The following is a 27,684-nucleotide window of genomic DNA, read 5'->3' as shown; positions in this document are numbered from 1 at the left end:
CCCCGCTCATTAAGGCGTCTGCTCTTCTCTTCTGCTTCTACCCAGCGTGCCCACTCTGCGCGTCTGTTACGTAACCCCTTTAATTAATCATCACAGCGGCGGCAGGCGGCGGGCGTTTTTTTTTGTTTTTTAATCTGATCTGCGTTAAATGCAAACTGGAGAGAGAGGGAAACCTGAGATGTGGTGTGTTTCCTTTTCATGGCCACAGCCACATAAACAGAAGGACCCAGTTTGAGAACCCAGTCCTGGAGGCTAAGAGGAGACTCCAGCAGCAGCAGCAGATGCAAAGCCAGGGTCTGTCCTCACTGCCCCTTCCCACCATCTACAGAGGTAACGCTCGTTGTTTGTCTCAGTCTGGCTTTGTCGTTTCATTTCACTGTCTTCACGCATTGATGTATTGCGCATTTTTGCAAGTGTATTATAACAAAGTCTGTTTGAAAATAAAGAGAAACAGACGTCGGCGGGTTGCAGACGGAAACATCTCGGCGCTTCTGATCATGTGACGGTTCGCCTAAAAGGTTTTTTGTGTAAATGTCAAAAAACGGAGAACAATTTCACTCAAGTCAAAGCGTGCCGCTAACCTCTCTGACTCGACGGGGGCGCCTTCGATCGTCCCAACAGCTGCGACTTGTCCGTGTGAGCAAAGCTTTGGGCAGAAAACGACACGTAGAGAACTCACTCGGATTAGAACTCACACTCGAGGGGTCGCGTGAATGTGACTCGTTATTGGGTTTAATGACTGGTTTGCTGCTCCTGATTCCAGTGCTCACTCTCCTCAGCAGAGGGAGGATCTGCTAGAGGAGGGAGAGGGGGGTGGGGGGGGAAACAAAACAAAAATAAACTGTCTGGACTGTAGAAGTGGAGGATTGTTTCCATAGAAACGTAGTAGTCCGAGTCGAGAGCCCGTCTCCGTGGTTACACTTTGTGTACATTCCAGTGAGGCTCTCTCTCTCCACCTCCCTCCCTCCCTCCCTCCTTTGCTCCAAACTCTGGGGCCAGTGGAGGATGCCAGCCCCTGCGCCACCCTCCCCCGACCCCCCCGAGCTCAGGCCGCGGCGGCGCCCGAGCGCTGCCACAGCCTCGGCGACCTCTCCTGCTCGCCGACTCCGTGCCGGCGGGCCGCCGCTTGCGCCTCGCCGGCGTCATCCGCCGACGCCTCGCCGCTCCGCCACGTCCTGACCCGGCGGATCAATTTGTGCCCCCACCAACGGCACCACCACCACCTCCACCAGCCGCCTCCCACCTCGGCCTGCACCGTGGTGCTCGAGCAGCCCGCGTGTAGCCCCGTCTCCCTGTGGCACTTTGTCAGTAAGTAGGCCACGAGGGAAGCCCCCGGGGGGGGGTGTAGGGGGGGGGGGAGGCCGCCTTCGCCCTCGCCGCAAAGCATGCTGGATCGCGAGCAGGCTTTCGGGCTCAAGGCTCTTTGGAGGATTTGAGTGGCGAGCGCAGTCGCACCGGCCACGCCTCCCCTTTTTTTGAGGTGAAAGGGACGAGAGACTCTGCTGAGTGAAACTAAGCTTGTTGGCTCAGATCCCCAGACCCCCCCCCCCCCCCCTCCCCTGCCCCCTCCTCCACCCTGTCCCTCCCATCTTCTCTCGGAGCTGGACCCTGAATGACAGCATGTCTGCTTTTTTTCCCCCGAAAACCTCCGGGACGGGACCCGAAGACGCCTTCCTGCCCGCCGTGTCCCAGCATGGGCGAGAGAGCAGCGGATACGGAGTTCACCGCGCTCACCCGGGGGGGGGGGGAGGGGGTTGCTGGGGGGGGGGGGGGGCTGCTTCCCGTACCTTTGCGCCGCAGCCACACACCCGCATCCCTCAGCTTAGCCGACCCGCCTCTCTCCGAGCTCGCAGTCGGGATCATACCCTGCCAGTTTTTCCCGTGGCTACACCCATGTCTGACCGGATAAGCTCCCCCCGCCCCCACCCACCCGCCACCCCCCGCACCAGCTTCAAGGTCCTTTCCGCCCTTTCTGTGTAGCCCTCGCCAGCTGCTTGCTGGTTTGTGTCCGGTGTGATGTGTTTGCTCGTGTCCCCCCCCCCCCCCCCCCCCCCCCTCGCAGAGAAGCCGCTGTTCACGCGGGACCCGACTCAGCTGAAAGGCAGTTTCCTGTCCACGGCGCTCCAGAAGAGCAACATGGGCTTCGGCTTCACCATCATCGGGGGCGACGAGCCGGACGAGTTCCTCCAGGTCAAGAGCGTCATCCCCGACGGGCCGGCCGCCGCCGACGGAAAGATGGCCACGGGTAAGCGCGCACACACACACACACACACACACACACACAGGAAGTCCTGGGACACCCGGCTGCGTAAAAAAAACACATGGTCACGCAAGAGAAACTTAGTTAGGCTTAGTTAAAAGGATGGCAGGCCTACTTTCAGGATCACACAGGCAGATGGCCCAGGTGTTAAATGAAGTGCAACGAACAAACAATTCCCAGTACGGGTCGGCTTAGTTGTCATGTGATCCTTAAGGGTTGGTTGTGCGTTTGTGAGCACTGGATCCAATGGTTCGATTCCCCACATTTGTCGAGATTTTATCTTCTTTATCGCACTGCGGAATTAAAAAAAGTGCGTATGCACAACGTGTGTGTGATAAGGTGCAGGTTGCTAAGCCTGCGTGTGTGTGTGTGTGCGTGTGTGTGTGTGTGTGTGCACACCGACTGCAGAGTTTTGTCCATCCGCCTCATTAATCATGGAAAGGGACTTTGTGGGCACCGTAACCCGTGGCTCCACATCATGGGGGTTTGGGGACTGCAGCACACACACACACACACACACACACACACACACACACACACACAGCGGGGCCGAGGCAGCTGCACTTGAGGTGGAGGGCATGCAAGCAGCAGCACGTTGGTCAGCATGCGTTGATGTTTGCACCCAAACACTAAGCTCGTGTTGGTCATTTATCACACGCAGGGGGAGCTGGTCAGGGATTCTGCTCTGTGGAAAAAACCAGCATTGTTCTCCAAAATTGCTTTGCAATCCTAATAGATTGCGGTTGTGACTTTTTGCAGAACATCGGGTCATTAATGTCTGTTCCTTTTTCATAAATGCGTTGGGCCCAAAATACATCCATTGGCGAGTAATAAAACTCGCTGCTTATGAGGGTTGGTCTTCTTTCTTTTACATCTTTCACCAGAAATAACTAACAAATTGCTCTCAGATCTATCCTAGAGGAGCGCTCTAGCGCTCTAGCGCTTGTGGTCAACGCGTTTTTTTCAAAGAGACAGCGTTCCGGTGACGTCTTCACTGTAGACGGGGTCAGAGGGCTCCTCCCACAATGCCGCTGCGCTGTTCTTCTGCTGGTAATGTCGCCCATTCTACCCCCCCCCCCCCCTTGTTTTGGTAATCAACCTGTTTTGTCAGACTGGATCGGGCCTCAAGTTCCCACTCGCCTGGTGTTTTTAAAAAAAAAAACGAATGCCCCCCCCCCCCCCCCCCGCGCACACTGCACAATTAACTTGTAATCCGGCTGAGACAAAGAAAAGCGTGGGAACGTTTAATTGTCGGCTAGGTTTGTATCTGCGATTCAGTGTAGCGCGCAAAGCAAAAAAAAGCACTTGGTCCCGTGGGGGGGGGGACGTTTGAGTTTACCTGTTCAAAGGAGCCGATTGAGCCTCAGTCCTTCGGTGTAACGCCAGCATCTGTTCTCACCACGAGTCCTTCGCACATTTCACCGAGCACACGCTAATGGTGACATAATTCAGCCACCATTCCACTTCTTTACTGTTTCTAGGCAACCAGCACATGACACAGCATGGAGGTTTGTGTGGAATTGATTTTTGGTAATTAGCCAATAAGTTATTAATATGGTTTTCCCATAAGCCCTCTGTGTGAATCCCAGTGTCTTTCTCCACCTGACCACTACGTTTTTCCCTCCGTCCAGGCGACGTCATCGTCTACATCAACGACGTGTGCGTCCTGGGCACCACCCACGCCGACGTGGTCAAGCTCTTCCAGTCGGTGCCGATCGGCCAAAGCGTCACCCTGGTGCTGTGCCGCGGCTACCCGTTGCCCTACGACCCGGAGGACGCCGCCAACAACACCACCACCACCACCATCATCTCCCCGCTGGGCATCATGGAGCAGCGGCCCGTGGTGGTGAACGGCCGCACGGGCTACGACAACTACCTGGACTACCTCTCCCGCACGGCGCGCTTCGTCGCCGACCCCCCCGGCGCGGACCAGGGGATCGCCCCCCTGCAGCAGCAGCTGCTCGCCCCTCACCCGGGCGACACCCACCTGGACGGCTCGCTGCCCCCGGCCACCGGCGCCACGCCTCCCGACAGCGTCTCGGTGGCGTCGTCGGGGGCCACGCAGGGGGAGCTGCTGACGCTGACCATGGTGAAGGGCCCGGAGGGCTTCGGCTTCACCATCGCGGACAGCGCCGCGGGCCAGCGGGTCAAGCAGGTGCTGGAGCCCCAGGGCTGCCCGGGCCTGTGCGAGGGCGACCTGATAGTGGAGATCAACAAGCAGCTGGTGCAGGGCTACGACCACGCCCAGGTGGTGGAGCTGCTCAAGGAGTGTGGCGTGGGCGCGGAGACCATCCTGGTGGTGCAGAGGGGCGGAGCAGGTGAGATCGGGGGCGGTGGGGGAGGGACGGTTGGCTCAGCGCAAGTGTGTGTGTGTGTGTCCAAGGCCTCTCTGCTCAGCTCACTTACCAATACACTACCTGTGCTTTTTTGCAGCATTGAGTCCCTCTAATAGTGACTATTAGAGGTTCTTTTTTTACCAATGTCAGTTTCCAATTAATGGCACATTTCTCCTTTTCTTTTTGTCAGCCTATAACCCCCCCCAAATGAATGGCTGTCAAAAGAAGCACAGTCCTCCCAAAGAAAATACGGTCAAACTGCAAAATGGCTCTGAAGTGCTGTCTGCCGTGTGTTTTTCACAACGTGCGGCCCTCTTGACAATCATAATCAGGCCCTGCACTCAGCGCTGAGTCACACACGGCGTTGTGATTCGCACCATCAACACGCGGCTGTTGTTTTTTTTCTTCTTTTCCCTGTGTGTGTTGTGGTCGTAGTCTGCGTTGTTTCCCCTGCTCAGAAACACCTGACGGCTCCCCTTCAACAGCCTGAAGGGCCGCCTACAAACTGAGCTCTCCTTCTTCTTCCTTTTGAGGTCACTCGATGGCGCCGCATGCATTCGTTGTGCCACGCCAACCGGATCGGGGGGGGGGAAACCGGTGCCGCTCGCCCTTTTCAGTGTGAATTTATTTAGGCGCATTCTGTGTTCGGCCTCTTTGTGTTTTGTAATGTCACGCACCGATCAAAATGCCGACTGCCCCGGTGGCCACGGACACCACCGAGACGCCGCCGCAAAGGTCAGCGGCGCCCGCTGAATGCGTTCATTACCATTTATTTCTTTATTAGGCGGCCCCGCGTCTCTGCCAGCGAGCAGGGGGCCAACGGGGAGGAAGAGGATGAAGAAATGAGCTTCCAGCAGCCTTGATTTTCTCATCCATAAATTGCAAGGATGAAGGAAAAAATACAATTATTTAGGCCAGGACCTCGTAGCCAGCACTCGCGGCGGCACTTCAGATGTGGGAAACGAGCGCGCCCGGTATGAAAGGCGAGCCGTTGCCCGTAGAGACAAAGGCCATCCTTTATTCACATGATATAGTTCATCACGTTACTCCCAATCTGGATGTGGCTCGGTGTCGCATTTGTGCCTGTTGGCATCACAGATTATTTTAGTAAGACGATTCAGACCCAGCTGGGAGGAACGTGGTCACAAAAACGTCTTTGTAACTCTTTGTCGCTGATGTTGTCTTCACGATTGAAACAGTACAGCCTTAAGATGTGATGTTCGCCTTCGAGCGTTGGTTCCTAATTTAAGGGTTTTGAGTAGCAGTCGACTTTCTTCTCTCGCCCATTTTGGAAAGACGAGCTGCGAGCCGTCGTAGCAAAACCATTCCGACCCCCCCCCCCCCCCCGTCCTCTGGACCGCTGGGACCGCCCACACCAACCGAGAGCCCGCTCGCCAGCCGTCTGGTCTCACTCTCTCTCCTGCAAACACAATCTGAAGAGGAGGACCGAGCCAGTGTGCATATTTTTGCGACTGAGATTTTATTTTTTATTTTTTTGTTTCTTTTTTCTAAAGACGAGCATCTGGTCTCAGCGAGAAAACACACACACACACACACACACGCACACACGCATACCCATTCGAGTAGATCTAGCAGCATTTTACGCCCTCACAACTCTTACAATCAAATAAACCCCCCTAGTGGCTTTTTCTTACTTTGTATGATGCCGTTTCCATGACGACGCACACTGCGGCATCGGAGACCACGGGATGGCCTGGGGGGAAGCGAGGAGGGTTCACAGTTCAAACTCCCATCAATGATTACTGCTCTCTCCCACGCCTCCTGTTCTGATGCGATGACCAGAGACACCGAGAGGAAGCAGAAGTGGAGTCAGAAGTCTTCTCTCGGGAAGCAGATAAGTGTTTTGACGGCAACAAGAGCGAGCCTTAAAAATCTCCTTTGTTCAGCGGAGCTCGTCTCGGGTTGATGTTGTCATGGACACGGCGAACGGCCCAAAAGAGCAGCGGGGAGTTATCGATGCAGCGAAATAGAGCACTAGAGGTTTTTAGCACACGGACGTGAAGCTCCTCAACAAAAGAGACAAACTAGAAGAAGTGGAGTTAAACTTAAATATGTAAATGTAAGAGTTGTTATTTCTGTTGACATGTTTTCATCTTTGAACAAATAACCATTTAACCATTTGAGTTAACGTATTTGAGTTGTATTCTTTTGAATTTGAATTTTTTTTATTGACGCAGATGCTATAAATGTCATCAACAAAGTTGGAAAACACCATTTAGAATTTTCCACTTTTGCGAGTGGTTAAAAGTTGGCCTGGAACAAAGAAAGAGTGGCCCGTGATTGGCCAGAACTGCCTCGCCGACAATCTAATCTGCTCGCTATCGGCTGTGAATAACGCGGCCCGCGGGCGTTTCCCGCTGTCCAAACATCGAGCCGTTTACCATCCATCCATCCGCCCAATTAAGCGCCATCACCTTGAAAAGCTCCCGCCCGTAAACACAGTTATGATATTTAGTCACCCCCTAAATTTGAGTTTGACTCCTGAGCCGTTTTTGCCCAACAAATTGGCACTATGTCTCTCATCACCAGTAATTATTGTGCGTGTGTGTGTGCGTGTGTGTGTGTGTGTGTGTGTGCGTGGCAGACAGCCCTCATTAGTGGCCACCCAGCCCATTAACAGGCTGCGTCCTCGCCGCCTCTCCAGCAGTCCCACCGGGGCTGTAATTACACTTTTAACTCGTTCATGTGTGCGCTCGCGTCCACTTCGCACTCACGGCGAGCCGCGTGGTTCGATTCACACAGGTGGTCACACACACACACACACACACACACACTCGCACGCACAGCGCACTTTGCTCGCTTTGTTCGCACACCTCCCGAAGCAGCTTCCTGCAGACGAGCCCCAGCGCTCTTACATGAACTCTCAACGTACCATCGGAAGGCAAATTGCGCATTATGTGTGAACCCTCGCCTGGGATCGGTCGTGCTGCGCGCCGACGACCGGAGGCTCCGACATGCAACGCGGACCTCCGGTGAAGGTCTTGCTATGGAGAGAAGAAGAAGAAGAAGAAGGAGGGTTTCATTCACCGAGCCAGCCTCTCGGGCAATCTGTGTGCAACGAGACAGTGATTCATTGGATGTGTGTGAGTGTGTGTGTGTGTGTGTGTGTGTGTGTGTGTGTGTGTGTGTGTGTGTGAGTGTGTGTGTGTGTGTGTGTGTGTGCGCGCAAGATGGCTGGAAACTAAAGAGACGAAGCAGAGTGATGATTTTGACTCTCCGCCTGCAGAGCGGCCATGTTCACACTCACAGCCCGCTCCCTAGCGAACCCCAAGGGGGGGGGCAGCCCGCCCGCCAGGGATCGATATCGCGACCGGCAAGACAGACAGCCAGCCGGGCCTCGTGCACCATGTACGAGACGCTGAGATTAGATCACGGCAGAAATGGAAAGAGTTAAACGAATCTAGCGGTGTTCAGCCGCGTCGCCAATCAAAACGGAGTTGGAGGAGAAACACGAACCTGGGTTGCCTCTTGAACAAATCAGGCGCTCCTACTTGAGTTGTGATGAATAAGGAGTGATTTTATAGTGTTGCATGAGTGCAGGTTGAATCAATTCTGCCGTTTTCGAGGGTCAAGATCATATATATTCAACCGTGTGCCTTGCTCATAATTTGTTTTCCACATATGTTTTTGGAGGGCAAACATTGGGCGGCCATTTCAATAGAAGTGTTTTGTTGCTGCGGATGTGAAGCCGCCAGCCTCCCCCATGAAAGGGAGATTGGTATCCAGTGAGGGTTAGTTCAAATATTCAAGCAGTCTTCTCGTGTTCTCGTGGACTCATTCCAGTAGTTGAAGGGCTGGCATTAGGCTGTCATCCAAATGAAAGAGATCTGCGTTTTGTATGGGAGAAGCAATGTAGTAGTATGTGTCAAATGGTTGGATTTCATCAGTTTTGGGGGGGGGGGTGTTAAGAGTTTTGGGGCTGAGGTTTGGGATGTGAAAGTCGTTCCCGCGGATACGCACTCACGTTCGCGCTTTCAAAATTTCGATATTCCTCCCCTCACGGTCCGGACCTGTTGGCCTGTTGAAGCTAAGTTCCAGTTGGACATCACAGGGTTCACATGCAGGGGTTCAGCAATGAGTCTAAAGGCTTTCAGCACCACGGTCAGCTCCTCTCTCTCTCTCATCCTCTCTCTTGTTGTCTCTCGCCCCCTTCTCCGCTCTTGACACCGGTCTCTGAGTAAATGTCTGGTGCGGCTGAGTTAACAGCGACTGCACCCTGAGGACCGCCCCGGTCAGTGATGCCTGGTAGCGAGCCCCCCCTCCCCCCCCCCCCCCCGCCCCCTTTGTCAGCTAAGGTTCTGTCACCTACTCGGTGGACCGCTCCGTTGTTGCCTACTTCGCCCGCTGTGTCCTTCGCACCGGCTAATGTGATGTGACATCGGTACTTGGGACAGAAAGCCTTTCATGTATTGGACCTGCGTTGGGAGCGAAATCTAAAATACTGTCTCCGTGCCGTTTTAAAACATCCTTTTGAGTTTCAGGAAAAGCCGTTAATTAAATCACGTTTGGCTCATTTTGACTCTTACAAATATTGCTGCGTTTCTTCTGTGTCTCTGCTGTTGATTTTCATGTCACCGTTTCACTGGCGGTTTCAGTGAGACGACTCTGGGAAGCCCGTTATCCCAGCAGTCGCTCCATAATTCAGGAAGATGGAGCGTGATTATTATTATTTATTTATTTTTGGACACGCTCGGATGCATTTGACGACAGAAACGGTGCCTCCAGCGCATGTTTGATGACTTCATTTATGGACTGAAGTCAGCTGCTGCCGTTCTGTGCTGATTGTTTTCTTTCACCATCCCGAGAGAGAGAGACGCCTGCGCGTTCGCTTCGAGCCGTGCCGTAAAGCCGCGAAAATACGGCGCACCTCATTGAAGGTCAAAGGAGGATGAACGGGAGGGTGAAAGGAGAACGCGCGCCCTCTCTGTACGACAAACGCCGACCCCCCTGACCGCGAGGCGCGGCGGCGCCGAACACAATAAAGGGAAAAGCCGCCCGGCAGATTTCTGGCAAATCCACAGAGGCCTGTTTTTGCAACAGTGAGGATGGTTTTCTTGTACAGTGCCGTTATTACGTCGAATTCCTAGAGCACCTTAAGTTCACAGAACGTGAATTCAGACTCGTTAAAAACAACAACTCAACTTCATCGCTGCTTTTAAATTCATTTTTTCCCATCATTTATGCCACCTATTGATCGCTGTCATCTTCAATCAGTTCCATCAGTTCTTTATCTCATTCTTTATTACAGATTAATTTGCCGTCCTATGGTTATTTATCTCTTTGTCATTTCCATCATCAACAGCCCCTCGTTTTTGTGTCAGATTCTTATTTATTATTATATTATTTCCCTTTGATTCTGTTCTGTCATATTTCTACATTTCACTAACCCCGGAATCGGCTCCAGCGGCAGAAATGAATCCGTCCACCTCATGAGCTGTTTCAACCATCTTTTTCAGTCTAAAGCATCTTTTTGTTCTCTCTAACATTGCAGGTCACTATTCACCCTGGAAGAGCCCCAAGCAGGTAACACGCACCGGCCCTCTGTCCGCATTTCTGCTTTTCGATCAATCAAACATACAGTTTCACTTTACAGTCCCGATGGCTGCGGCGTGTGCAACCTCTGCCGTGCAGATCAGAGTCACTTTAATCTTTTATTCCACACTCGCTTGCAAAATCTAGAAATGACGTTTTCAATCCCTCCCCGGCTGCACTAATCCACTGATGATTCGCGTGGCTTTAACCTCGATGCTCTGCCCTTCTCATCGCCGCAGAGCGAGGAAAGTTCAAGTGGCCGCTCATAACACAACTCTCTCTCTCTCGCTCTCTCTTGATCCTGCAATCCGGAGCCGGAATGGTTCCTTCGGGGATCATCCACACCGAGGGGCGTCTTTGAGATGTCACAGCCGCAAGGAGTGCCGCTAGGCCGCTTTGGCCCGGATGCATTCATCTTAGTTTCACAACGTTTTTGCCGATATTTTAAGTCTTCAAACGCTTTCGTTCCACTCCCGTGTTATTTATCTTTCACCTTGCCTTCACGTCCTTTCGTCACATCGAGCAAACACTCGCATCCAGGCCTCCTTCATCCATAAATACTCCTAAAGTATCATCCGCTGTCCCCGAGCTCAGGAAATCCACCCGACATCGTCCGCGGTGCCCCCCCCCCCCCCCCTTTGTCTCCCTTTCGTCACCACGCAGCGAAGCGTCCACAGTGGAGCTTTCGAGAGACACCTGATGGCTGCCTCACCCACCTGAGTGAACCCCCGCACCTTCACTCTGTTTCATTGGGTATTGTTTGTTACAAGAAGACTTCTGCCTCTCTGGGAACAAAATATGGAAGAATTAGCCTAATAAGGGAGCGGGGAATCGAATAATTGTCATGTCGACCTACGGCTGAGCTCAGATGGCAGCTCCCGGGAGCTGATAGAGATTTGCTACTTGGTGCTGGAGCGTGTGTGTTTTTCTTTTTACTTCACAAATGACGTCATACGAGCCGTCCGCGCGCCCGACCGCTGCAGGCCCACGCGCCCGCTTCAACAGCCCCCCACGTGGGAGAAACCGCATAGAGTTATTCTCGCTACGTCTTCCACCAGATGCCACAGGCAGCCGGCGTCGCTTCGCTAGCAGCTGGTGGCGCCCCGGGGACGACACGTCGACGTGTCGTCCCCGGGGCGAGCTGCTCGGGAGCGGCCCGACTCCTCTGAACACGCCGAGCGCTCACGCGCCCACCGACCGGTGTTGTCTAAACTGTCGGCGGCGCCTCAAACACTGTTTCGGAAGCAGCTTATGTGTACTCGGCTAACCTCGGCTGGAGTCGTTTTTGCTTGTTTTCAACTACTAACCTTTACTAACGTTAAACTGTCCGGCTCCCCCCGCATTTTCCGCCATGATTTGACGGTTCACTAAACCCCGCCTCTCAACGGCTGCGGGTTGCCTGGCAACCGTGACTAAGCATGGCGGAACTGTGAGGCTCGCGCTTCTTCGCACCGCAACACGATGTTAAGAGAGCGGTGGAATAAAACCAAAAAACAGAGTTTAAATTTAGCGTTAAATCAACTTTGTGCTTATCTGCGGTAACGTAAGTTTAAAAAAAGAAGTGTCTTGGCTAACCTAGGAATGTCTCCCTCTTATCAGCTAACGTTAGCTTTAACTACGGTGTTACCAGTATGCGGCTACGTTACGTTTTAAATTAACTTTAAATTTACATTAATTTATGTTTTAGATATACGAAACTCTTCATTTAGTATTACTCATCCAAACCATTTAAGAATTTGGTTGAAATTAACCATTTTTTTCTCCGTTTTTATTAATAATATTTAAAATTGTACCCATCTTTTCCAGATCATCAGCAGATGGTGCTTTGGGATTTTTAAGCAGCTTAAATTATTCAGATGTTTATCATGCCTTGTGCATATTAAAGTCCCTCTTAAAAGGCTTTTCCTTTTTAAAAATAATCTTAAAACATTCCCGAACATTTCATGAACTTTATTAACAAACTAGGTCATTTAAGCAGTAGCTTAACAAAGTTCGCTTCGGCCGAAAAAATCCACGAGGAAGAGTCCTCGCCTCACAAACTGCACAAAATGATCATTTGTGTGTGAGTGATAAATCTGCCGCCATCATCATCTCCAACCGCAGAGAGCTTGGCGGGGATTAGCGAGCGGTCAGAAGTCTGCTCGAGTTTGTCACGGTCACAGAGCAAAAAAGAAATCGATTGTCACCAGCGGAGGAGGTGTTGGGGGAGGAAGTATTGACCCATCATGCCGCTGCTGTGCTTTGCAGGTGCTGGAGCAGTGGGAGTCCCAGCAGACCAGCCCGTCAGCCCCAGTTATCCCCCACAACGCCCCCTTCCCAGCACGCCATCTTCACTGGGCCTCCGAGGCCTCGGCCAAACCAGACCCCTTTGACCTTTATGAGAAGTCCAGGGCTATCTATGAGAGTAGGCGTAAGTACCGGAGCCGACGCTGCGGGTGCAGCATTGGGACAAACCGTCCTCTCTCTCTCTGGCGCTGACCTCAAGTGGAGGCTGCAATTTCTCTTCTCTCAGTCGCGGATTCTTTGTTGTTCGCTTTTGAAGCTTCGCAAAAAAAAAAAAAGTGCAAATATGCGGCTACTCGTTCCTCTTCTGAGCTCTGTCTCTTTACTGACTGAGGGGGGGGGGGCTCTTTACATGCAGGCGTGTCGACGTCCTGCCAGCTTGCATCGTAAATGGAGATGTGCCCCATGAATAAACACGCCATACGTCAGCTGATTTCTTTAGGGCATAATTCTGTAGCCACCGTTATTACTCTAGAGTTGTAAAATGTGGGGAAAGTCGTTTCTTTGTTAGGGTGTCATCATGACGCACCATAAAGAACTCTCATATAAACTTGTATATATGGTGCATTGAGGGTTGCTGAAGCGATCTGAGGTAGAGGCGGGCTTCGCTGTAGTTCCCTTTCGAGGTGGCCATGGCTGACACCGAAGAGTGAAAGTGTCCCGCACTGGTTTTCATGCACCTGTTATCCAAGGGAGGACGTGGCTGTCAGAAGGTCTCCTTTTCAAACTCCCCGTCTCTCGGGTCGCTCGCTCTCGTATCTCGTCATCATCTCCCGCGATGTACAGGGATCAGGGTCACGGGTTTTGGCCTGCTGAGGCTGAGCAGCGAATAGGAACAGGCAGATTTTTAGGGACGCTCCATTTTGCACCCTCTCGCCGCTGCGGGTGAAGCGGGCCGGGGGCCCTTTTCCACAACCTGGGGGCCTCCTGGGTGGAGCACTGTGCTACTGTAGGTTCATTTCCCTTTGACAGATGACTGTCAGCCTTTATGTGCACAGGTTGGATTTAAGGCTCAGCTCACACAGAGCAAAGAGAAGGAAATGGAATATTAAAACATCTACAAACGTTGACAATGGAGCAAACTGATGGTGATTAAAAAGATGATTTGGGCTCAGAACTGCTTTTAAATGGGCCATGAAGGGAGAATAATCCGTCTGCATCGTATTTCTGTTGCCTTTTTAATAACAGTTGGTGTGAAAGCCATTGGCGAGGTGACTCGAGGCGTTCGCCTCGCTGCTCCGCTGCAGAAGCAGCTCGCTCTCTAAGAAACGGTGCGCGTGGTTTCCGTGGAAACGGCTGTGTCACTCCCGCGTCGTCCCCCCCCCCCGCTGTGCCCCGGCGGAGCGCCCCGGCCGTGATTAAAGCGCTTACACTTTGAGTTCGATCGAGTTCATCCTCCGCAGGTCGCTGGCGGCGTGTGAAGCCCCTGATTGCGGATCGGCGCTCGCGTCCCGCCTCGCTCTGTAAATAAGAGATGGCTGCGTTACACGCCGTAAGCACTTCCTGACTTTTATGGATGACGCCGAAATTCGGCGAGGACATTAGTGCTGAGGCAGAGCCTTCCCGCCTGCTTCCAGCGTTTGTGTGTGTGTGTGTGTGTGTGTGAACAATAGCCGTGTCTTTTTTTTGTTTATTTGGTGCTTTCCACATCTTTTTTTTTTTCTTCTAGAACCTGGCCAACCGAGGACCGTTTATCCCGTGGACTGCTCAGGTAAAAAAATAAAAAATAAAATAAAACCTCACCTCTACAGTGACACTGGTAAAGAACCTGTGGTCTTGTTGCCCCCAGGAGCGGACTACCAGGACATGGAGGTGCACCTGCGCAGGCACAAGTCCGGCTTCGGTTTCCGGGTGCTGGGCGGCGACGAGGCGGGTCAGCCTGTGAGTCCGGAGGCGCGTGAGAAGGCTCGTATGGCGATGGGCGTGGAACCCTGTCATTTTCTCCTCTCTACACACACACACACACACACTGTGTACACCTAACCCCTGACCTCTGACCCCCTGAGAGAGTGCTGGCTCTGGCTGCCCTGATGTCTTTTGCTGTGTGTTAAAGTAAACAGTACTTTGAGTAACGGCTTGACACCCCACCGCATGCGACACCCTGGCGGGCCCGCAGGTCCGATTCCCAGAGCCGCACGTAACCGTCTGCGTGTAACAACAGATACTGATCGGGGCGATCATCGAGAAGAGTCCGGCGGACCTGGACGGGCGCCTGCGGCCCGGTGACGAGCTGCTGTTTGTGGACGGGATCCCGGTGGTGGGCAAGCCTCACCGCTACGTCATCGACTTGATGCACGGGGCGGCGCGTAACGGCCAGGTGAACCTGGTCGTCAGGAGGAGGCTGCAGGCAGCAGGTGAGCCAGCCCCCCCATGACGCACGAGACTTGCTCTTTCATTGAGCTCCTCTCTTCCTTCCTCTGCTTCCCTGTTCAGTGTCACCATTTCTCCCTGTAATGATTCAGGAAATCAGCATTTAACCACTCAGAAAAGAGCTAATCTCTGTGAGTAATTACACCCGAGCCTCCCCGAAAAAAAACAACAACGCCCCAACCCCCCCCTCGTTCTCACTCTCTGGTCCTCCTTTCAGGATGCTCGGTTTGGCACCTTCTTCTTCATGTGAACTCCAGTCTCCCCTGTTCCCCCCCCCCCCCCACACACACACACACACACACTCTTCTCACCAATCGACTTCTTCCCACTCCGTTCCTCCTTCTCTGTCGATTCCTTCCCACCGAAGGCTCCTGTGTGACTCGTGCCTGTGGCCTCTTCTGCGGCCCTTACTTCCACCCCAATTGTCCGAGTCCCGCGAGGCGCTTCGCGAGGTGACAAGACTCCGACTCTCTGCCCCGCCTGTCCACACGTCCGCCTGCGCCGGCTTTTACCGCAATTTATTCCATTTTCACCCCTCTAAAACAGCTATTTGGGTCCTCGTTGGCGTGAGGGGAAAGAGTGGAGGGGGGGGGGGGGGGCTACGCGTGTACCGTTTTCTTTTATCCATTTCGCGACGTGGTCGAGAAAAGCCGGGGGCCGCGCTGCTTCTCGTGAGCCATCACACGACAGCGGCGGCGGCGGAGGGTTTTGATTGCTCCGCCTGCCAGGACGGGTGGTGCAACGGGATTCGTTCCACCCCGTCGTGACAGCTGCTTCTGTTCTTCTGTTTGCTGATTCTTCACAAGGAAGACACATCGGGAGGAGCAGACTCAAATTAATTGGTTTTTGCACATGCAGAATCATCCTTAGATTGCTCCAAAGCCCATTGTGTGTCTTCGTGATAATTTTACAGTGTCGAAAAATCTTATATGAGCCGTCATTTAAAAATAGCAACTCAACGTGATTGACAGGCTGTTAAAAGGGAAGATTAAGATATTTATATATTTCATGAAGTACAAAATACTGTCAAAGAGCAAAGCAGTGTTTTTTCATTTAAGTACCGTTCTGAGGGAACAAAGATGTTAAAAGTATGACTGCTGATTGCTTAGTTTTAGTCCCGCCCATTAATCATGTGACGTCCCTGCTGCTCTTGTGACCCCTTTGTGGAGCCTCGAACCTGAGCTTTGGAACCAAGACACTGAACTAACTGCCTTAAAAGTTGTTTCCGGATCCGCCTCCAGTCGCTTCTCCAGTTCAGTTTTATCTAATGAATACGAATAACTCCTTTACAAACTTACTTTGTATTAAAAACACTGCTGTGCTTTTTCTTAGGTACCATATTGATTGTATGACTTGTTCTCATAAGAGTATTTTCACATTGTTGTTCTTTTTTTAGCTCCAAATATTCTCCGTATATTGCTGAAATACTTGATGTGTAACTGCTCTTCCCCCCCCCCCCCCCCCCCCCCAGGGGAGCCGTGCCCGGAGAACGGACGCAGCCCGGGCGCCGTCTCCACGCAGCACAGCTCCCCGCGCAGCGACTTCACGTACGCCAACAGCACCGGCTCCGCCCAGGCGCCCACGGGCAACGCCGCCGCCGCTCCGGACCGGGCGCCCGCCGCCGACACGCAACCCAGCGACGTCATCATCAACCGAAAGGAGAGCGAAGGCTTCGGCTTCGTGATCATCAGCTCGCTCAACAGGCCCGAGGCGGCCGCCGCCAACGGTGAGTCGCGTGGGCTGTACGGGTCGCATATACGTATATATGTACATGCGGGACGCCAACCCTTCCCTCCCCACAGCCGTGCCGCACAAGATCGGCCGCATCATCGAGGGCAGCCCGGCCGACCGCTGCGGCAGGCTGAAGGTGGGCGACCGCATCCTGGCGGTGAACGGCCAGTCCATCGTCAGCATGCCGCACACCGACATCGTCAAGCTCATCAAGGACACCGGCCTCGGCGTCACCCTGAGGATCGTACCGCAGGAAGGTGAGCGGAACACGCCGTCTCACACACACACACACACACACACGGAGGCGTGATGGACCCCTGCGGCGCTTTAGCTGAGACGGTGATGCTTGGGAGTAGTTGAACTTGCTCCGTTGAATCGAAGTCGTACCGTCAGTTTTTCAGATTTAGCCAGCGGCGCGGCGCCCCGTGAGCGGCGCTCCTCTCTGCGAGGTCCCTCCTCGGCGGTTTAACTGACGTGACATCACTGCGAAATGATGACTCTGCGACGACTCGGCGACGAAAAGGTTGCCGAGGGATTCCAATGCTGAAATCAAGCTCACGGCTCTTTAGACCGCTTTGAACAAATAACTGTCTGGAAATCAGCTTTTAGTTTGCATTAGCAAGTGTGCAAGTAGTTACTGATAATAACGGCTGGTTTGCTTCTACTTTCCTGTTTCCCCCTCTCCTCTTTGCACAGAATTATAACACTTATTAAAGACAACCCTGTGGAGTTTTTGTCCGTCGGTGGGAGTGGAGGGAGCTTCTGTTTTGTTAGTATTGTGCATGTGAGTAGTGAGATTTACACTTTTGATGAACACACGGAGGATTATCAGCCAATCTGCAGCGGCTCCATGGGGCTTAATGTTGAGTTTAGGGCTCCTCTTGCAGCTTTACTCTTTTTTTTTTTCTCTCTCTCACCCGTCTCCTAGCGTCCTTTTCATCTCCAACAGGCAGCTGTTCCCGCAGAAATGCTGAAAAGAGTTTCCACTGTACTCTACCTACTCGGTACCAAAGTGCTGACTGACAATGAGCGGCTATCTGGTGAACATAGCGGGGCGTTTAGCAGCTAAGGAGATGTTTGCAGTTTAAAGGAAGTTTAGTACCAGACTTATACTGTTTGAATTGGAAAATGTTAACATCAGCTTCATGAAATGATAATTATGAAGACATGTAATAAGTGGAGTACAACAAAACCATATTTTATTTTTCATGAGATGAAAACATCACACCCCTGTGGAAGGGTTTAAGTGGAGAGACCTGTCAATCACAAGGTAGCCCCGCCCTAAAGTTCACTCTGCTTTATGTTCTATTTGACTATAAATGAACCGCACTTTACTAAATGAACATCAAGAGGACGCTTTGAGCATCTAAACTGATGTTTAATAAATCATTGTTTGACTCTGTCCCCCCCTCTTTGTGACTCCCAGAGATCAGTAACCCCCCGTCGGCCCCCACCTCGGAGAAGCAGAGCCCCCTGGCCCAGCAGCACAGTCCGAAGACCCAGCCGGGCGCCGCCGCCGCCTCGCAGCCCGGCCCGCTGGCCACGGACCCCGACCGGCCCGGCCCGCCGACCCACCAGAGCCCGGCGACCCAGCCGCCCGCCGCCCCGCCCCCGACCCACAGCCACGAGAGCAGGTAACCCGGAGGGTCCTCTGAGAGAAGCCCGAAGCCCCGCCTCCTCCTTCTGTATCTACTGTCATACTCTATCCCCCCCCCCCCCCATCCCCCTGGTTCATCTCTAACTCCCTGCTTGTTGTATAACATCACTTAACTCGTACGGACTGCTAAATTATTCACATAAATTTCGTCTTGATAGAGATTCGTTGAATATTTTACTGAGAGCTGCAGGGTTCCAACGTCGCCAACGCCGCTCCATCCGGCCTCTGCTCGCCGCGCTGCTCGCCGTCGCCGCCCCTGAGAGGACTTTTTCGCCATAACCGTTTTACGGGCTGGGGGGGCTCCCCACTGAAGTCTTGTGTTTGTCACTTTTGAAGGCCGCGTAAAAAAATGAGAAGGCACAAGGCGCGAGGCGGCTGATGGGCGGGGGGGGGGGGCGGGACCCTCGCCGCTCTCGACCCTCATCCCCATCGGTTTGGTAGTTACAGGTCAGAGGTGAAGGCGAGGCAGGACGTCAAACCGGACATCCGCCAGCCGCCGTTCACGGATTACCGCCAGCCGCCGGTGGATTACCGGCACCCCCCCGTGGCAGACTACCGCCAGCCGCCCACGTTGGACTACAGGCACCCGCCGCTGCTCGACTACAGGCAGCTCGCCGCCGACACCAGGCAGTTCACGCTGCCGGATTACCGCATGCCGCCGGTCCAAGTACGCAAAAGAGAATATTACGTCAAAGTCAGACAGAAATATCTGCGTTTAAGAGCAGGCCTCCGTGCACAATGAAACATAAAAAATATAAAAACACATATAGGAATAAGTGTGAACAAATGATTTTCATTATTGTAGTGAGGTTTATGACAAAGAGGGATTATTTTCAGACACAATGTTCTTTTAAGTAAAAAATTCTTACCAAAAAGCTTCAATAAACAATGGCCACGTTTAAAGATGAGTCATTATTTCCATTTGCCAGAAATCCCTCCATTATGAAGCTGAATGACCTTTAAAACATTCTAAATTGATTGTTATCAAAAGAAAACACTTTTTTTTTTAAAGTAAGGTATAAGTAAATAAACATGACAATTGAACGGAAAGAGAGAAAAGGTTTCCTCTTCTGCTACTATTTGTGCATATTCTATATATTATTTTGGTGTATCTTCATTACCTCCATTCTGTACTGTAGCTGACATTTTCCACTCAATTCTATTGTATTCTTTATAATACATCATTTTCCAGCCAGAAGTAAAGAATTCTAACCTGCGAGTGGAAGATAAAGCTGCACCTGTTGCAGCATGACTCACTGCCGCTTGTTTGTGTCAAAGAGCGCAGCGAAGGACACTTTAATGTTGTAAACCTTACCCTTTGAGCAGCATTCACGGCTAATATCACATAAGTTGGAGTGAGTGCACGCTGTAAACAATGATGCAGTTCTGGGGGGGGGGGGGGGTCGCGCTTCGTTGAACCCCTCGTGCTCGTCATTTCAGATCGCCACCACTCTGATGGCGCCGGATCCCCGCTCGTCTCAGCTGACGCAGGACTTTGACTTCTTCACCGTGGAGCTGGAGAAAAGCGCCAAGGGCTTCGGCTTCAGCATCCGCGGCGGCCGGGAGTACAAGATGGACCTGTTCGTCCTCCGGCTGGCCGAGGACGGGCCGGCCCTCCGCAACGGGAGGATGAGGGTACGTTTGGGTGACGTCGCGTCCCGGGAACGGATCAGATCGGGACGGATTAGGCGCCTCCCCTCGTCCTCTCGGATTACACGGCGGACGCTCGCCGTGATTGGCTGACGCTATCGAAGCTGCGGCAGCAACTTTTTTTCAAAGGCGATAAAGAAAAAAAAAAAAAAGAAAGAACGGAGAGAGAGAGAGAGAGAGAGAGATGCTTTTTTTTTCTCTCCTGCCAACTCCCTAAAGCACATGTGTCCTTTGCACTCAGTAACGGGTGATATTTAGAAAGAGAGAGATAGACAAGACACTGAAGTGGGCCAACTGTACCGTTGGCTCGGAGAAAGCTCATATTTTCTGAGTTTATAAAGATGTAATAAATCCCTCGACGCCGCCTTTTGAATTTTCTCCTCATCCGCTCAGCTTTTCTCTGTCCGACAATGAATCTGTCTCTCTCTCTTTCTTTCATGTCCTATTCATGCGAGGAGCTGTTGGCGTCGGCCTGCTCTAAATCCTCTCTATGCAATGAAGCTGTGAGAGATAATGTGTGTAAAATGCCTCAGAGAGAGGGGGGGGGGCACTACTTTCGACAGGTGGTAAAGGAGGAGGAATCTCCTCTCGATCTCCACGTACTTAAAGCTGCCAGGGTGGAAGAAATATTTGGATGTTTTCCTTGTAGAAGTACGAGTGCAATTCATGTAAATAATACAAGTGAACGAGTAAAAGTCCTTTAAGCAGAATCTTTCTTTTTTTCTTCACGCCTTTTCACTAAAACCACAGGTGTCTGGTAGAGTCTGCGGAGGAAGAAGTGCAGAAGCATAAAGCAGCTCCGCGTACGAGCCCCCCCCCTCCCCCCCCGCTGAGTCCGATCGGTCTCGAATGAACCGCCAGACGGTCACTCGGCTGGTGGGATATTGAAATGAACGCGGCGTCGGATAGATCTCAGAGGGTGCACAGACCACTTTGGAACAACACACTGCAGAGAGAAATCCGTCTGCATTTACCTCTGAACGAACGGGAGATTTGAGCCGCTCTCTGACACCTTTTTTTTTTTTTTTTTGAAGGTGCAGCATCCGAAATCTCTCCCCCTCACGTCCTCGAATCCAAGCCATCAACAGGCACTTTGTCGCGTCTTTAAGAAAAAAAAGGATCCACTTTGATCCTGCTGCTCACCGAACTAATCCGCAAGGAGCACTAATACATTCCATCATGCGTTCTTTTTTTTTCTTTTTTTTGTGGCAGTTGAGAGGCATTTATGGAAATTGTGTGAAGTGTTGGGTAATTAGGAATAATCATTGGGGGCCCATTTAATCACCTCTTTGGGCTCTGAGCCGCGGACAAAAGGGGCGACTCGCGCGTTCCACCTCAGCTCGCCCCGCACCGCAGGGTGAGAATGGAGCTCACGCCGCTGAAAGGGAGGCAGGGGAATAAAGTATTAAACCTTCCACCTCTCCTGCAGCAGGCACCTACTGACCCCCCCCCCCCTCACCACCTCCCAATTTTTAAATTACCCCTGCCATTACCGCGGGACTCCTCCATTTGTTAGCGTAATTGGCCGCCGTCCCGCTCTCTGTGAACCCCCCCCCCCTCCCCCCCTTCGACAGTCAGAGGAGCAAGAGTGGAGGGGAGGGGAGGGGAGGGGGGGGGTCCAGTTAATATTACACATTAGCTGCGGGCTGTCGGTGTGCTAACGCGTTGTCGACGTTTCTGCCGACGTGAATCATAAGTGACAGCGGTTCTGGGCCGGGGAAGCTTATTATGGGGGGGGGGGGGGGTGTTATGGATCCATAGTCCTGTCCTCATAAATATCCTCGTAAATCACTGTCGTTCCGTTACGGAATAAATGCTGGTTGATGTTCAGTGACGGCGGCGTCATTTGCAGCGTCATCGCTCCCTCCATATTAGAACCAATGCAAACCGGACTCAACCGGTTCGGTTCACCGTGAGGATTTCGACAGCTGACCCGTGAATCCTGTTTTCCGACACAATCATGGCCTTCCAGATGTGAGACGCTGCCGGGCGCGCTCCATTCGTTTCTTCCCCCCCCCCCCCTCCCCCCCGGCCCGGCCCTGTTTACTCGGCTTCTCCTTGAGTCACAGTTCCTTCTCCTTTTTGTCCTTTTTGCGCCCAACTTTGTCTCAGCCCGACCTTTTGCTCCTTGACCTCCAGGTCGGGGACCAGATCATCGAGATCAACGGGCAGAGCACCCAGAACATGACGCACGGCCGCGCCATCGAGCTGATCAAGTCGGGAGGCCGGCGCGTCCGTCTCCTGCTGAAGAGGGGGACGGGGCTGGTCCCGGAGTACGGTAAGCGCCGCCCCCCCCCCCCCCCCCCCCCGCTGCCCTCGCCTTCCTCACTTTTAACTCTTCTCTTGATGATAACACGGTTCCAGCATGCGTCATGTTCAAAATCTTCTGTTTCACTGCTGTTATATAACTGATCACATGTCTCTTCTTCCTGGACTAACATTAGTTTATCTTCTGTCCATTGCAGTGACCTATCACTAATTGATTGGTCTAGGTTGTTACTTCCCCTTCTATAGGAACGGTATCTTCCAGTCTCTCCATGTGCATGAAAAGTGACAAGCATGGCTCCCCCTATTTCTTCCTCATGGGCCCCTCTAAAGACACGGTTTGTGATCATACGAATGCTTCTTCTCTTCTTCACGTAACACCTGGCTTCCTGTGCTGTGTTTTTGTGTGTGTTGTTTTGTTGTGACCCCCCCCCACCCCCTCCCCACCCCTGTATTTGCGGATGCACCCAAAACAACGTAACTTTGAGACCTCGGTCGCTCTGCACGGTCTGCAAAATCCCCCCCCCCCCCCCCCCCTTCCCCTTCTAGCTCTCACACATTAAATAGAGTGTGAAGGTGTTTGGCCCTTTTTCTTCTGGTCGGGGGGGGGGGGTTTGATGTCTCCGCGGTCGGCCAGAACAAGACGCGCTCCTCCGGGGGGGGGGGGTGGGAAGGCGGGAGAAGGGGGGGGGGCATCGTCCTTTCATCACTCTGTAGCAAATGGTCTTTAGCGATTCATCTGGCCATTTAAAGCATTAGCGCTAAAGCCGAGGCGTTGGAGGGTCCGTCGGCATGCGGCATGGACCCGATGGTGCGTCTGCCTGTGTGTGGCGTTTTGTGCGTCTGTTTGTGCGTCTGTTTGGCGTCCGGTGTGCGGCGCGGAACCCATGGAAAGGCCCGGAGAGAGTCAGAACATCGTAGGAGTCTTTTGTTACTTACATCAAAGTGACCGTCCGGCAAACTAAAAGATGACATCCCATAATAAATGACACGTACGATCAGAGGAGAAGTCGGGCTCTCGGGTTTTGTCTCTAATGCTTTTTTTCTAAAAAAAGGTCTGTTTGATTTCGAGCTGTAGGTTCATTCGAAACGTCCCCCCCCCGCCTTTTGTTCCTTTAGTTCCTTTGATCTTTGGTCAAACCTCCTCCAGGAAAACGACCGCTTTCCAAAGCAATCTCACTCCCAAAAACATAGTTTCTCAAACCTAAACCCAGATTTTTTTACATCTATGAATATAGTAACATTTTCACAGGTCCTTCCAAATAGTTTGGTTCGTTCTATGATTTGTAAATTGACTTTAACATCTTTAATCTTCAGAGTGACAATAATCTCATTCTATGAGAGAATGAGATATCTCATTCTATGAGATTATTGCACCCCCCCCCCCCCCCCCCATCAGGTCCGTTCAAACCCAACGGGCCTTTTTTTAGGTTTAAAAAGACAATCTTCAAATGTTTGGAAGAAAGAGCTCCTCTCTGTCTCTGCCTCTCAGTGGCGGGTGTAAAGAGCCCCCGGGCCGCCGCATGGCGAGTCGGCTCATAATTGGGTCCCGCGGGCCCCGGTGCAGCTCGCCACTGCGCCAAAGGATGAGTGATGGCCGAGGGACCGAGACCCACCGGTGCAGAAACGGAAGCTAACGGTCCGTGAGAGTGGAGAGCTGTGCAGGAGCAGGACTTCTTCTTCTGGCTTAAGGGGGGGGGGGAGAAAGAGAGAGAGAGAGAGAGAGAGAGAGAGCTTTTGCTTCTCGCTGTAGCACCGCCCTGTTGCGCACATCACCCGTTTCGTTAAATCCCTTAAATCGATATTTTATTTGGAATGCCCGTGGCTTTGGAGAGGCGACGGGGGTGGCGGCGGAGGGCCTGAATGTGCTTTAGAGCTTTGAGGTGGTAGAACCGGAGCGGTCGCTGTGTTTATTGTGTTTGTTTTGATCCAGTGTTTGGTTGTGCAGTGGCATGCGCGCTAGCCTTTAAGTACACGCTGTGTTTGGCTTTCAAATTGACCCTGTGTGTGTGTGTGTGTGTGTGTGTGTGCGCGCGCGCTCCAGATAATGCCGCCCCTTGGGATGCTCGCCCCTCAGCCTCCCCAGCAGGCCTGTCGGAAGTAGCCCCTCCCATCGACAGCCTCTCCATGCCACCGCCCTCATCTCACCCGGCCCCCGACCCGCCCCGCCTGCCGCCCGCGGACTTCCCCAGAGACCCGGTGGCACGAGAGGGCGGGACGGAGCGTTCCAAGAGCCCCCGGAGGGCCGAGCCGCCGAGAGCGGCTTCGGCCAAGAAGGAGGGTGGCAGGTCCACCCGCGTTGGACGCAGGGTCCAGCCCCCTGCTGAGCGGGAAGTGGGCAGGGAGGGGCCGAGCGGGGAGCCCAAGCCTCCCAGGAGCACCAGGGGGAGGTCCCAGGAGAGGAACACCGGGGGCCACAGAGAAAACGCCGAACCCCCCGGCAGCTCCAAGCTCGCGCACACCAACGGGAACGGCGTCCTCGGCACCCAGCAGCAGCAGCAGGGGGACTCAGAGCTGAGCAGGACCAGGCCCAGGGAGCAGGAGGTGGGGGGGGGCCCGGGGGAGAGCCGGCCCGGCCTGCCCGGCAAGAGCGGCGCGGCCGGCAGGAAGGCCACGGTGTCCCCGGGGCCCTGGAAGATCCCCGGGTTGGACCGGCTGCCCGGCACGCTGCGCGCCGGCACCTCAACGCTGAGCAGGTAGCACGGCGGCTCCACCCCCCCCACCTTCCTGTGCTCCTCCACACCCCCCAAAGCCCCCACCCTCTCGTTCTCCCACAGACCACAGAGTCAGGACCCGGGGGGAGGGGGATCAGGGTGACCTGGTCCTCGTGTTTTCAGACTTTTATTTATGATACTGTACTCTAAATTATTTTGAGAGATATTTTACACCCACCACCTTAAGAACCGGGAGATCACCCACTTTTTATTCAAAGTAGTAGGAGAGCAACAAGAATGTGTGTTGGGCCAGGGGACATGTAAGGGACACGACCTTTTAGAAAGAACTATGTTTAGACATCCCCCCCCCCCCCCGCCTCCTCCTCCGAGCAGCAGTGGGGGACCTCCTTACATGACAACAGCTGGGAGGAAGCGGGCTGTGGACCAGAGTGAAGAGGGCGTTTCCATGAAGGTTTGCCTGTTTTCGAGGGGTCGGCCCAGCAGATCATTAGAGACACAGAATTATTATGATGAACATGTGGGGTCATTTCTGTACATAAGATTTAGTCTTTAAGCCAACAGAACGCGGATGGTACCCCCGGAGACGGCCCCCTTTTTCTACCCTCCCGCTGGGAGCGGAGCGGGGTGGGGGGGATGGGGGGGGGGGGGGGGTCTCAATGGCTGTCACCTCACTCGTGTTTCTTGTCATTTCTCTGTGCTTGAGGAACGAAGCGGTCGGACGCTGTGAGGAGGTGATGGCGTCCGAGGGGCAGAGTGCCTTAGACTGACGGCTTAGGAGGGGCCCGAACTGGCTGCTAAACCACTTTACACACACATACACATATATACATATATATATAAATACACTGTATTTTTTCAGATACGAGTGTGATACAGTGAGACTGCGTGTGGAATCAAGTCCATCGACAGAACTATTGGAGGCCTAAGTGGTTCGTTTTCGATTGTGATCTCTCAACGAGGTCCGAAATCATTAGTCCCCACCGAGGATTTCTCATCCCAACAGGTGGGGTTTTTAAAACGCTTTAAAACCGGAAGTCCGGACCAACCGGCTAAAATGGACTAAAACAAAAATCAGCCTTTTCACCCGCGTTGATCTCCTATTGCAGGAGGAACTGATGGAATATGAAGATAAACCTCAGATCTGTCTGTTTGATTCTAGATGACACAATGAACTTAATTCATCCACTCCAATAGATATGCAGGACAGAACCAGCGAGTGGATCCGGACGGGGGACGAGGGACGGGCTGCAGTTTCTGGTCCACTAAAGCGGTGATCTGGGGTTTTGGGAACGCTTTATAAAAAATTTAAAAAAGCAATTTAAACTCTTAAAGTGCTGAGCGTTGGCCAGACTCCGGCCTGCTTCCAAAAAAGCTTGACGGGTCTGCAGTGCCTAGCGACCGTTGCTAAGCTGTGATTGAACACTTGATGTTCCAGGCGGGGTTTTTTTTTTGTTTAGGACAAACTCAATTTTGAGGTTTTGAAAAAAAAAAAAAAAAAACTTTTCCACAGCCTCTCTGCAAATTTAAAGAAAAATTGTCCGGTAATCTTTCCGCTGAGCGAGAGAAAATAAAGAGTAGAACAGGAGTTCCTTCTTCTTCCTCTGCTGAAGGAAAGGATGCAAACGGTGTTCAAAGGAAGTCATCATGTCTGCCATTGTGATCCGTAATTACACCACGAAGGAGTGCAGTCTCTCTCTCTCGGGCGGTTTGGGAGCTATTAGGTCGGAGGGAACCATCGGCTCAGACCTCCGGTCACAAAAACACGTCCTCGTGCATCATCCGACCCGGAGTTTTTTCTTCATTTTGTGTTTGAAGCAAAAACACAAAAACAAAAATGTTTGCACAACTCACTCCTTGCCCAAACGTCCGAGCCGTCTCCATGCAGCCAAATTTCAAGTAGTTTGCTCCTGAAAGCCTACCAAAAAAAAAAAAAAAAAGGTGTTGTGTGTGTGTGAAAATAGCAGCACTATAAACTCCCACCTGAGCAGCCCAGTCTCACTGTGTAGTGTTATAGTGTACAGAGCCTGGACAAAAGCTTCTATTAATACCACTCTGTGTACTATTGATGGTTACAAAGACTGTAAGTGGAGCAACTATTTTTATTAAAATGCAACACTATGGATATATTAACTTTTGCAAAAATTGTTTACCTGTATGATATTCTGAAACGCTGTCGAAATAAAAACATCTTGACACGACGTGAAAGATTTGATTGAGGACGAGCTGCTGTGTGGTTCATTCTGGGCGTCGCTTTTAATCTGACGTACTTTATCTTCCCCTTTTCAGCACTTGGAAATACTACTGGATACCAAGGTTTTGGACTGAACTAAAAGTCCACGGTGCTGAGGAGGAACTGAACTTCATGTGTGAAATCTGTGGACTGCCCTTTTAATTCAAGATCTCATGTCTATGGCAGTGCCACCGTTTGGCCACAAGGGGGCATCTGCTACTTATAGATAAGACTTTCTTCTGTCAATTGAAATGGATTGAATTTTTTGGGGGGGGGTATACACCCAAAATGTGTTTAAATGTACAAAATATAACTACCGGTTATTTTCGCGTCGATCTGCCGATGTTGACTTAAAAGTTCTAATGGCTTCATGCTTCATGTGCACGTCTTCCAAACCTCCACCAGAGGTCAGCGCAGGTCAGCAACATGTCTCCCCGCCACATACAAGCTACTGGTACGTGAGCGATGTTTCATTTCATTTAAACGCCGCTGGGCGTCACGTGACCTGCTCCACGAGTGGGAACTGTTCATTTTAAGTCATTGCGCCCCAGTGGACCCGACCGTGTGTGTGTGTGTGTGTGTGTGTGTGTGTGTGTGTGTCATATTGTGAGGGGAACGAAGAAGAAAAGAGTACAGCGAGTCCATGCGGAAAGCAGTGAGGCCGAAGGAGCTGA

General features: G+C 52.4%; 1 protein-coding gene across 1 annotated transcript; it reads left to right on the top strand.

Annotated features, from left to right (window-relative positions):
- Positions 1-198: 198 nt before the first annotated feature.
- Positions 199-27,002, top strand: magi2a (membrane associated guanylate kinase, WW and PDZ domain containing 2a). The gene is made up of 15 exons (XM_062559618.1): positions 199-330; positions 2,063-2,245; positions 3,892-4,578; positions 10,109-10,140; positions 12,397-12,559; positions 14,102-14,143; positions 14,222-14,337; positions 14,594-14,786; positions 16,274-16,528; positions 16,605-16,790; positions 17,960-18,167; positions 18,638-18,857; positions 19,631-19,825; positions 21,980-22,118; positions 24,150-27,002. Exons 1-15 carry the CDS (start codon positions 282-284, stop codon positions 24,803-24,805), a joined length of 3,324 nt encoding a protein of 1,107 aa, XP_062415602.1. The 5' UTR covers positions 199-281; the 3' UTR covers positions 24,806-27,002.
- Positions 27,003-27,684: the final 682 nt, after the last annotated feature.

This window comes from Pungitius pungitius, chromosome 2, assembly GCF_949316345.1.
Source record: "Pungitius pungitius chromosome 2, fPunPun2.1, whole genome shotgun sequence".
NCBI lineage: Eukaryota > Metazoa > Chordata > Actinopteri > Perciformes > Gasterosteidae > Pungitius > Pungitius pungitius.
This window is presented reverse-complemented; position numbering and strand designations above follow the sequence as displayed.

Excerpts from the sequence above, each read along its gene's own strand:
- magi2a (XM_062559618.1), top strand. The coding sequence starts at position 282 with ATGCAAAGCCAGGGTCTGTCCTCACTGCCCCTTCCCACCATCTACAGA. Across the intron at positions 16,791-17,959 it reads GAGGATCGTACCGCAGGAAG|AGATCAGTAACCCCCCGTCG; the intron begins GTGAGCGGAACA and ends TGTGACTCCCAG. Across the intron at positions 19,826-21,979 it reads TCCGCAACGGGAGGATGAGG|GTCGGGGACCAGATCATCGA; the intron begins GTACGTTTGGGT and ends CTTGACCTCCAG.